The following is a 12,566-nucleotide window of genomic DNA, read 5'->3' on the forward strand; positions in this document are numbered from 1 at the left end:
TTTCAGTTTTATACCTAGGAGCCTAAATTTGGCTTCCAGAACCTCCCTCCCACATTTTCCTATGTCGTTGATGCCCACATGCACCATGTCAGCTGGCTCCTCCCCAGCACTGTCTAAAATCCTAGCTAGGTGATGCGGGAGGTCAGCCACCTTCGCACCAGGTAGGTATGTTACCAGGCGATCCTCAAGCCCACCAGCCACCCAGCTGTCTACATTCCTAATAATTGAATCACCAACTATGACGGCCGACCTAATCCTTCCCTCCTGGACAGTAGCCCTGGAGACACATCCTTGATGCGAAAGGACAATGCACTGTCTGGAGAGCAGTTCCTTGCTACAGGATCCTTTCCTGCTGCTCCAGGTTAATGCTCTCCAATCATGAGAACTTCTTCCTCCAAGGCAGCACCAGGTCTGCCAGTCTGAAGTTGGGACTTGGCTACTATGTCCCTGAAGGTCTGATCTATATACCAGTCTCCCTCAGCTCATCCAGGTCTGCCACTCTAGCCTCCAGAGATCTCTCTCATACAGACACCCAGGAAGGCACTCATTCTCTCTCACACACACAGACCGACCCCCAGACAGGCACTAATTCTGTATCTCACACACACAAGCTCTCATTTTTACACACACACACACACACACACACAGGCCCTGTAATATTAAATATTGGTGGGACTAGCACTTCCTCCATGTTGATCTCATGCATCGTGAGATCAGCATACAGAAAGTGCCAGCAGGCCTGCATAGCCAGGGTATCTTTCTCTGCTCAACCACTGGTGAGATGAGGTCCACTGGTGGCTGCACGGCCTCTCTGTTTTTTGGCCGTGGGTCCACCGATGGCTACATGCACTTTTCCCAACGGTACGACATTCGCGGCCCCTGGATTCTCATTCACAGTCCCCCTCTCCATTTTCGCACCCCTGATGTAGAGAATGTTGAGTAAATCAGCAAAAAAACTGTCAGTGTATTTAGATTTGTATTATTTTAGCAAGCAGAATGTGAAAAGTTGTGAAAACTTTCACAATGCACTGTATATCTATGGACTAATTTATGTGTGCTCCTACATGTTCTAAAATGCCAAACTTCCAATGGTTGCCAATGATTGTGCATTCACTTTCAACCAAATAACTGCTGAGGACAGGTCAGAAAGGAATAGTATCAAGTGACATCTATAAGAAATGAAAGTGGTGACATAGTTGACTAGTCAAATATATACCGTGAACAACATAGTCTGGTTTTCTTCCATATCTGTGGGCTGAACGAGGTTGCATCCATGGATAATATGGTTTTGCAGATCCAATGTTTCATTTTCTTCAAAAGAGCCCGGAAGACTGTGACTCCCATCATGCCACTCCTTTTTAAAAGAAAAGGTCCGTAGCCCTGGCTGTGAAGAGCATTTTCTAATTGGTTTCTTATGATCCTCTTCACTGAATGGTGTTTGGAAGACAGATCGAAATTTATCACTCAACCAAATTCCTCTTGAACAGCTGTTGGTTTCCAACTGCTGGGGTAGTGAATTAAGGTCAGTTGTTTTGGTAGAGCTAACATGTTTAAATTTCTCAATACATTCATCTATCAGTGCAGGAGGAGCTTTTTTGTGTGCCACTGTTACTCGACCACAGAAGAGTACTTCAAACTTTTTGGTAACTGCATCATCCACATCGGAGAAACTAATCGGAGATTCCTCTTGTCGAGCTATCTTCCCAGCCTGTCGAATGGAGCTAATAATCTCGGGCACCTGAAAGAAAATAAAGAAACTACAATAAACGTATGTAAATGTGTTATGCTGGTGCTATCAGGAGATTATACAATAAGTGAATGTGTACACTTGGCTTCTGATTCCTTACTCTGTGCACTTGAGTTATTTCACACCAGAGAGTTATATTGAGAAACTTGCTTCCCCAACAGATGTTTTTAATTCCATTATGGAACTTTCATCATTAACCCTGATGAAAGTTCTATTATGAAACCAAAATGTCTGTTACAGAAATATAGATGGCTGCCAGGGCAAATGCTACTGAGTGTGCAAAAAGTACATCAGCACAGGCTGCAGCTGAGGAGAGGGGGAAAGAAGAGGAGGTGGCAAAGAGTGCAAAGTGTGGCAGCAGTCACAGCAAAACAGGTTCCGACAGCCACTCAAACTGAAAGAACGGACCTTGCTTTAAATCACTTTATCTTCATATCTAGCACGTGTGCAATTATACAACCATATAACCAAGACCTGCTTTTCACCAAGGCCTTATTTTTATGTTTTAGGCTTTATGTTTGAATGTAAAGCCTTAACTCTTAACTCATGGGTTCTCAACCTAGTCAACGTATTATAAAGTTTCAATGTATAATAAGTGTACCAGTCTTCTTAAAAACCCTAGTTACACTGTAAACCAATGTGATATTCCAGATCAAACACCGGTATAGAAAAACAAATAAATACTCCTCGAGGAACACCTAGCCAGTCATGTTTTCAGAGCATCCACAATGAATATGCACGAGAGATGTGCATACAATGGAGGCAGTGCATGCACATCTTTCATACATATTCCTTGTGGATGTCTTGCAAACCTGATTAGCTGAGTATGTCCCGAGATCTGGCTGAGAACCACTTGTCTACCCTTATCACCTGCTATTCTGCATATTTGGCATCTTCTGTTAAATGCAGTAAAAGCCTGGATCAAAAAAAATGTGTTAAATCTAAACATGCAAGAGACTGAAATGTGCTTACTCAGTTGCACATTGGCGATTCCTAATTTTTGTCAGCACCAACTTGGAGCAGTAATATCCTTTCAAACAAGGTTCATGATTTTTTCATCATCATCAGACTCAGAAATATCACTGTGCTCACAGATCAATACTGTACTGGAAACTACATTTTATAAATGCAGACTGATTCACCTATTAGATATTTTGTCAATAAGGATGACTTCTGGACTATTGTGCAATTGCTTGTTCTGGTGTTCTTGGATTATTACAATGCACTCTATTGTTGATCTACTAAAAAAATGCATTACATTCTTTACAGATAGTTCAGAAAGCTGGCTCATCTAATAGGGTGCCCTATTAGAGAACACATAATACCTAAGCTAAACAACAAAAGCTAAACTGGTTACAGTTTTAGATGCAATTTTAAAATTGTATCATTGTTAATGGAAAGGCACCTAACTATTTAATTTCAAAATATGTGCTCCCTCCTTTCCAACATTGCTGTGATCACAATAGAAAAGTTTATTGGCAGTTCCAACAGTAAAACAAGCGTACCTTTTAAAATTTCAAAAGCAAATGTTTTCGATCATTGGTCCTTCTTTGTGGAAAGTGCTACAGACAATATACAAGTCATAACAGATTACAAGATCTTTAGAAAGCAAGTCAAAGTGTTTTATTTTGTCCGGGCATTTAACTTAACCGCCTCAACATAATCCCTGTAAAAGTTCTCCCTGCCATCTATTCATGCTTATTTTGAATTATCGTTCTCTTTATAACCAGTTAGCTATATAGCATGTTGTGTTACTTGTTCAAACTTATCACGGTTTACTTTATTTACTTTCACTTTGTTATTTGTTCTCTGTAAAGCCTGTTGCAGTTTTAGTTTTCTGTGAACCGAGATGATGTTCCCAACGTATCCCGGTATATAAAAACACTTAAATAAATAAATAAATAAATCTGTCTTGTCTTATTAATGTATCTGCATTTTAACTTTGCAGTTTTTAATGTACAATCTTGATACATTGTCTATATACAGGGTATTTAAAATGATGGACCCAATTTCAAAGCATTATATTTCACGATGGGTCCATCTTTTTGAATCACCCTGTATTTTCCTTACTTTATTCCTGAAATGAAAAAAACCTGTGTTTCTTATACATCAAAATATTCATAGTTCTCTGATGAATCAGGGTATTGACTTGCCCCGGTAGTGTAAAATGATGGCATCTCTGTTAGCTGTGCAGCGTCCACAATATCTGGTTTAAGGTGAAGAGCACTGGGTTATTTATCATCATTGGCTTACTCCCAATACTTTTCGTTCACAATTTGAAGTCCTACTCTATTGTATTTGAGGTTATACCGACTTGATTTATGAGAGGCATTGAATAAGATTTTCATTAAGATGTGGACCAACGTGTATAGTTATTCAGAAGCACAAGTTGCCGCCGCACTAGAGGGCTCTCTCCTCCTTGATGAGAATGCTGAAATCATCGAAACATACACGTGGGAACAATTTTTAGAATTGAAAAAACGGGTTATTCGATCCGAGTTACATTCTGCTACATTGTTACAGTATATCAAGACTGAAAGGATCCCTAGGGGTCTACGAATTAACCTAGAACCCTCTATATATCCAGACAATGAAGAGTTTGTGCAGCGATGGATTGCCATTTTAAACAAATGTGCATTAGATCTCATGCTCCTTCTGATCGAGTCCACTAATAAACTTGCAGAGACTATTCGCCCGGAATGTGAGATTATGCAATCATATCTACAACAACATTCCACATTGGAAGAATATGATGCTAAATTACATGAATTTAATACCACTATTGATAAATTTAAGATTGAATTAAAGAATAGTAAAATCAGCAAGTTGAAAAGAGATGAGAAAGATTATGTTTCCGGAGGTATTTATCCCTGGCAGAGGCGCATAAAAACCAATCAACCGAGAAAAGTCGCTTTTGCCGGCTCTTCTGAAGATTCGTCTGGTTCAGAAGAGGAGGTCCCTCCAGTTGCCAGTACTACACAAAATTACAGGGGTAGAGGAACTTACCGATCATTTCGTCCACAACAACGACGATTTTTTCGGTATTCCCGTCAACCCACGGCTCCAGATTTAGAACAGAGACCATTCACCAGATCTCAGAACCGGAACACAACATCGTAAATGTGTCTGGGACTCCGCTTAATCGAGATCAATTAGCAGTTTTACATAAAGGTTTAACTTTCATCCCTTATCATCGGTATGATGCATTTTACACTAGAATAGCACTGTACAGATTTTTTCGGAAACTTCAGCTTGTATTGTTCTTTTCACTTAATCCTCCTAAGGCTGATTGCTCCATAGTCCATCCACGCTCTAATTGGTTACCAGCGGGCCCAATAGATCCACATATTAAAACCTATATGGAATTGGTGCTGTTGGATGTAGTTCAAATTGAATCAATGTATATTGGTCCCAGGTTTAATCTTACAAAAGGAGAATTTGCTGCAATGTTGTCTTTAAAGAAAGAACAATCTATCATTATTAAAAAAGCTGACAAAGGAGGTTCAGTAGTTGTTCTGAGTAAAACAGCTTATGTTGCAAAAGTGTTACAACACATACAAGATCCAACTAAGTATGAAGTGTTGAGCAGAGATCCCACGGTTGAATTGCAGGAACACATTACGATATTGGTTAACGAATTTCTAAATCTGGGTTGTCTCACCCCTAGAGAAGCGCGTTATCTTGTTGTTGAACATCCGATGGCTCCCACGATTTATATGGTCCCTAAAATCCATAAGGATATGGCGAACCCACCAGGACGTCCAATAGTAACTACTATTGGTTCTCTCCTGGAGCCTCTGTCTACTTTTGTTGATGTAGTGTTACAGCCTTTCGTGTCTCAATCGAAGTCTTTTTGCAAAGATACAAAACATATGCTGGTGAAACTTGATGAAATAGATAATGTGCAGGATACCCTATTAGTCACAATGGACATCCAGGCATTGTATACCAGCATCCCTCAGCGGGCGGCTCTTAATATTATAGAGACTACTTTAAATAAACGAGTACGGCCACATCGCATCCCCACCACATTTTTGATGCAGTTGACAGAGATAGCTCTCTGCCAAAATTTTTTTATGTTTCAAAAAACGTGGTATAAGCAGATACATGGAACTGCGATGGGGGCCACTATGGCCCCCAGTCTGGCTAATCTTTATGTAACACAGTTCGAAGAGTCTTGTTTATATGATGCTGTGGAATTTCTAAATGTCTCACATTGGACTAGATACATTGACGACGTGTTTTTTTTGTGGCACGGTAATCAAGATACACTTATGCATTTCTTGAATTGGATTAATTCTTTGGACAGTAATTTACAGTTTACTATGGTATTCCATCAAGAGCACATTGATTTTTTGGACATTCACATTTCTAAGAATGCTAACAAGTTGGCAACTACGATTTTCCGTAAACCTTGTGAACGCAATACCCTGTTGCACTTTTCCAGTTTTCACCCTTATCAGTTGCGGAAAAATTTGCCAATAGGGCAATTCTTGAGGTTAAAACGAATTTGCAGTACTGGGAAGCAATTTCAGCTACAGGCAGAACAACTAGCCATAAGACTTTTACAACGTGGATATCCAATACGATATATTAAGACTGCTTGGAAAAGACAAATGCACAAAGATGTTGGTTACTGTTGGATAAAACCATTGATAATTCCTCCCCCTTGGTCTGTACAATTCCTTTTTCTGACAGAGCTGCCTCTATTGCACGTTCAATCCTATATCATTGGTCTGTTTTACGATTGCATAATGATCTGTTTCAGAACAACCCTATTATTGCCTATAGTAGAGGACGCAATATTGGAGATACAGTGATACATTCGTTTCTACAAGAACCATCAGAAGATATTTTACCACATGGCACCTGGCCATGCACAGGATGTTCGATGTGTAACCAAGCTATCACTGGTGAGACCTGGACAGAGGCAAGAGGGTATTTACATACTGCTCATCATTATACTGATTGTCGGTCTACTCACGTAGTCTATCTTATTGAATGCCCGTGCAGACTCTGCTACGTAGGAAGAACAAAAAGGATGATCCGCACACGTTTAATAGAACACCGCAGCTGTATCACTACAGAAAAACTGACAGCTCCTGTGGTAATGCATTGTAAAGAGTTCCAACATTCATTTGACATGTTGCGATGGAGAATTTTAGAAAAAATTCAACATCATCCTCGAGGAGGAAATATCAATAAAGTTCTCAATACAAAAGAACAGCAGTGGATTTTTAGGTTAAACACCGTCAGCCCTGCTGGGCTTAATGCTTCCATTGAATGGTACACGCTCATTTAATTTCAGGGGCGTGGAGGTTGTCATTTGACAGGTAGGAGGAGCTGTATGACGTCAAGGTTTCATTTAAAGCAGGGGTTCCGGGAGATACCGGAAATGCCACGAAAAATGCTGAAGCGCCATTTTTGAAAAGAGTTCAACAACTGTGTAAGTACTATTGCGCTCAGACGGCTGGTTCTCTGATAACTATAGTTCACGCATAAACTTTCTATGGATTAGCTAAGACTTTTTAATTCTGAAGTAAATTATTGTATTGACGCAGAATTACCACCCTTGAAGAAGGACTGACAGATGGCGAAAGCAGTCCGAAACACGGCTCCGTGTCGGGTCATCAGCACTGCGACTATTGTTAAGGCTTAAGATTGATAATTTTCACATACTGAAGCGCTGAATGATAAGTTGAAATCTTCAATGTTGGATTTGCACAAAGCATGATATTACCTCAGGCTAAATACTGCCTTGTTTTGGTGAATTTTAATTGCATAAGAGAAAAATTCTTAAAAAAATAACTTTACTAACATGACCTATGATTATTTATAAGGCCGAGTTGATTTGGCGAAAGCCCAGACGAGGAAGCCTAGTATGATGGTCATTGAACATTGTTAGCTGTGCAGCGTCCACAATATCTGGTTTAAGGTGAAGAGCACTGGGTTATTTATCATCATTGGCTTACTCCCAATACTTTTCGTTCACAATTTGAAGTCCTACTCTATTGTATTTGAGGTTATATCCATTAGCTTCAGTCATATCTCTAGCCAATATTTTCTTCACTTGGTCCAATAATTTAGTCAATATAAGGATTTCTTGATTCATCTGTTTCTTCTTATAAATAGAATACGCAAGAATATGGCCCTTTAAAACCAACTTCACCGTTTCCCAATATAATTGTGGCAAATCAACATGTTGAGCATTGCAATGTGCAAACATCACATTTATCACAAATATTTTTTAAAATTGTCATCCTCCATTAAGAGGGATGGCATACCCATTCCCGTCTGAGCTTAACATGTTCTTCTTTAGAAAGGTGAGTCTCCTGCAGCATAACTATCACAGCACTTTTTTACATAATTCAGCCAATTTTTTTCCCTTTTAATAGAAGATCCAACCCCAGCCAAATTCCAACTTATTATATTATTAGCCAAACTCAAATAAGCACTTACACACAAATCGCTTCCTTACCAAAGAGGAAACCTCCCAGCTTAAGCACCCTCCCTCATTCCAATATCGAATCCACATCATATAGTTATCATCTTCTCCTTCACCTAATTCCTTACCCCTATCCTTCCCTATCGAGCTAATCTCCCCACCCAATCCCAAAAACCATTTTCATGCCCCCAAAGGGCTCACGTCCACACCCCACACTAACATCACACACATCCCAGCTATACAACCACACATCCTAATGCAATCAGGTGCCACACCCTTCACTTCTCAGCATCTCTTACACATTCATATCCTACAATCACCCAACTCCATATGCTCCACATTAGTTGTTCAAAAATAATTAACTTTGTAAGAAGTGCTAAAGCAGAGAACAATATTAGAAGGGAATCCAAAGTCGGATATCTAGAAAGCCGCCAAGCATAGCACCCTCTCCTCTTAGCACTAAATGCGCTTATGCAGCTTTTTCAGGGAGCATTCCACGTTGGGTCATTAGTGTCCAAAAACGCTCTGATCGCTGTTGCGGTTTCAAATTTCTGTTTTCCTTTCAAAACACAAAACCGCTGGAAACGATAGCATAAACTTAAAATTTCTTTCTGGATAAGTAAGACCAGAATGGCGCTATATATGGGTTTAGCTGCCATTTTTGCAGAGCAGTCATGAAATAATAGCACTTTCATTCCCTCGCAACGCAGCTCAGGCAAGGCTCAATAAGCTTTTAAAATATGAAGTTTATTAGTGAAATCCAGCAATCTTATGATGATAGGGCACAGCTTATCATTCAAATCTCCTTTGGGCCGACGCACACTTTTCAAATCTCAGGGAAAACTCAGATAATTGCAGTTTCTTCAATAACCATGTAATAAAAAAAAAAGTCTCCATAATCTGGGTCTCAGGAACACTTTCCACTACTTCCAGCACTCTGAAATTGTAACAGCTGCAAGTCTCTAGATCATCAATATTTAATTGTGCCGTCTGTACTGTCTGCGTCAGACCCGCCATGAGCCCTTCCAACTCCTGTACCTTTTAACTACGTTGTCGTGTATACCGGATTCAATTTCTATGAAGTGACGGGAAAAATCTGACAGTTTAATGTCAATGGCGATCAAGGATATATTTAATGTCTCTAATTTGCTGTCCATAGCTGCGATCACCCTCTCAAACAATCGTGTTGTGTCATCATACCCGATCTGCTCTGCTGTCTCTGTTGCCATCTTAGACTCAACTGTCTTCATTTTCCTTGTTATCTTTTTCTTTTATTAAGGCTTCTCGCAGGCATACTAAGCTAAAAATTAAAAACTCAAATCTTTCACTCATCCACCTTACTGTTAAAATTATTAAATCACCTCAAACTATCCCAGAAAGCAATCTGGAAGGGGGGTGGCATCCAGAGCAGTTTAGAAGCACATCTTCACCACTCACTGCATCTAGAATTCTCTCCTCCTTCACTTTTTGTTACCTATTTAGAAGAATGTGTTGAAGAAGGTGGGCTATAACTACGTTTAATTAAACTACAACAGGGCTTATTGCTGTTTAAAAACTTGGCAAACTCATAAGGAGGGAGGAGAGACAGAGGAGAGCCATAAGGGAGGGGAGAGAGGGAGGAAAAAGAGAGGGTGGAAAACATGACAGAGGGGTCATGAGGAGGAAAGCGTAAGTGTCTGAAGGGAGCCACTGATGAAAATAGGGAGTCAGAGGAGAGAGGAAGAAGAGGGGCAGAGGGAAGCCAGAGGGAAGGAGGAAAGATGGAGGACAAGTGAGGGAGAAAATAAGGAAGGCGGAGAGGACAGAGGGTACATGAATGAGACAGAGTGGGAAGGGTTAAGGGAAAGAAAGAGGTAAGGGATAGGGTGGAAGTGCAACAGTGTGATGGAGGAATAGAAGTTGGGAGAAAAGGATGAAGGCAAAAAATGTAGGAGATGAAAAAGTGGAATCTGATAGATGGAAGATAGGCAGAAAAGAGAGATTGAAATAAGCAACAGGAAAAAGAAAATGTCATCTGAACAGACAAACAGAAAAAAAAGAGTCACAGAAGGAAAAGTAAATTGGAAATAAAACAGGGAAGAAAGTATCAGTAGAAGCCAGAAGATGAATGAAGAGGAGAAATAATATGAAGTGGTAAAATAAAGAAACCTATCCCTTATAAATATAGATCTAAAACTATTAGCTAAAATCCTTGCTACTCAGCTGAGAAGGGTAATAAATCTATTAATTCACAGTGATCAATCTGATTTTATGCCTGGCCATATGACAGCTGATAATGTTCACAAGATACTGAATTTGGTATAATTTGGGCTACAGGTAGACAGCTCCCTTCATTCCTACTTGCAGTAGCCACCAAAAAGGCTTTTGAAAAGAGTATGTTGGTCATTCCTGTTTAAAGTGCTTGAGAAGTTGGGTTTGGGAGAGAATTTTTTGGGTTGGATTCACAAGCTATATGATGTCCCAGAAGCAAGTATAAAAATCAACAGAGGGTATTCTACCAATTTTAAAGTTAGGCATGGGACTAGACAGGCTGCCTGTTATCCCTTCTACTGTTTGCAATTAGCATAGAACACTTTGCAGAACGAAGTTGAAGGCAGACAGGCATAGAGGATATAGGGATTAGAAGGGAGCAATACAAGATCTCATTGTTTGCTGATGAACTTGTTTACCCTTATTAAATTTCCCAAAGAAGTTTCAGGTTTACTTTCAGAAATTGAGAAGTGTAGCAGTGTCTTAGGGTTCAAAATGAATATGAATAAATCTGAGATCTTCTAAATTCACTTCTTAGAATCCATGGCCAAACAAGTGAAAACACAGTTTCAGTTTAAGTGGGCCAGTGAAAAACTGCGGTACCTAGGAGTTTATATCAGACTTGTGCTTTCATGGATTATATGGAAATGTTAAGGATGATAACCTCCTGAAGAAGAAACAAAACACAAAGTGTGTCGGGCAGTGGCATTTCAATCTCTTGAGAGAAAGGACTCTTACCATCTCACCTGGAGTTTATCCATATTGATCCACAGCATCTTGAATTTAATATAAGTGTTGATCTGCTCTCTACAATTTTAACGCATTACTTCATTTTTGGAAAAGAATTGATATACGGGATATGATATTACATGAGATCAATGAATATAAGATATGAGCACCACAAACGCTTTTGTGTTCTGATACAGTTTTGCAACAGTGTGTAGCGAATACAGATTGCTCAATTATATGAAGGTCTCATTAGCATTTTGTAGCCATCCTGTTTTTTTACCCCGTGGTTACTGGTTTACCTGTGTAATTAACATTCACTGTTGGGTAATACGGGTTGATTGTGATTACTTTGTTATTTTATAAAGCACACGAATGTATTTTGTTTTGTGAGACAATTGCTGAATGAGTACTGATCAATATCTGATAATTACATTTACTGATATAATTACAGTAATAAAATCCTAATAAATCCATTCACAAAGACAAACTTTAGGCATTTTTATTTTGATATACTCGGATAAAGTCTAAGGTTACGGCATATGTAGTGTATTACATACATCTCCACCACCTTTTCACCAATGCTCCCCCAAGTTCCTCACTTCTGTTCTTGATATAACAGAATCCTAGCTCCTCACAGTCACTCTTCTTTTCCTCAGTACCATGCTGGTCAGTCATGCACCAGGCTGTGGGCAGTGGCATAGTCACAATCTCTGCCATGCTGCAGCCCTCCATCCTCGTCCTGCGAATGAAGAATCAGGGTCACAGCAGCTCACAGTTCAGGCACCTGGCAAGTCGCACAGTCTACATTTGAGGAGCTGTGCAGAAGGCAGATGTGTTAGTGGTGGTGAAGGTTCCAGGGGGAGCAATGCATCAGTAGCAGTAGAGGCATCACCAACAATGGTGTTGCTGGGCGGAGGAAGAGGGATGGAAGACATTCTGAAGTCACAAAGGGCAGCCAGAAACCTTCCACTAGCTCTGATGATGGTACATAAGGACTATAGTCCACCTGTGATGAACTCTTAGTAAAGAGGTAATTGCAGCTAAAGAAAAAAAAAAAAAAAGACAGCATCTATAGCTTAACCCACAGCAGAGTCTCCATATGACTTATCATAGAGCTGCTCTCTCTAGACCAGAACATTTCTGGTTCTAAGCCCAACTGAAAAGTCTTTCCATTTTTATCTGCCTACTTCCTGCCTCAGACCTACTTCCTCTGACATCCTCTCTCCATTGACCTGCCCCTAAGCCCTTTTGCATCTGTCCGAAGTATGCTGGAATTCTGTCATAGTTTTCGCTCTTACTAGCTTGACTGGAAGACTGCTCCAGATATCTACAATTCCCAATAAAAAAAAAAATTCATTTTTTCACATTGCCTTTAAGCTTTCCTCTCTCTAAGTG

At 39.8% G+C, this 12,566-nt stretch overlaps 1 protein-coding gene across 5 annotated transcripts in view; it reads right to left on the bottom strand.

Annotated features, from left to right (window-relative positions):
* Positions 1–12,566, bottom strand: part of TBC1D1 (TBC1 domain family member 1) — a 480,914-nt gene that overhangs the window by 294,169 nt on the left and 174,179 nt on the right. For all 5 annotated transcript variants that reach the window (XM_029589471.1, XM_029589507.1, XM_029589478.1 and 2 more), the window contains one exon: positions 1,217–1,738. In XM_029589471.1, coding sequence (XP_029445331.1) covers positions 1,217–1,738 — 522 coding nt within the window. The remainder of the gene's footprint in view (positions 1–1,216; positions 1,739–12,566) is intronic.

The sequence above is a fragment of the Rhinatrema bivittatum genome, chromosome 1 (assembly GCF_901001135.1).
Source record: "Rhinatrema bivittatum chromosome 1, aRhiBiv1.1, whole genome shotgun sequence".
NCBI classification, from domain to species: domain Eukaryota; kingdom Metazoa; phylum Chordata; class Amphibia; order Gymnophiona; family Rhinatrematidae; genus Rhinatrema; species Rhinatrema bivittatum.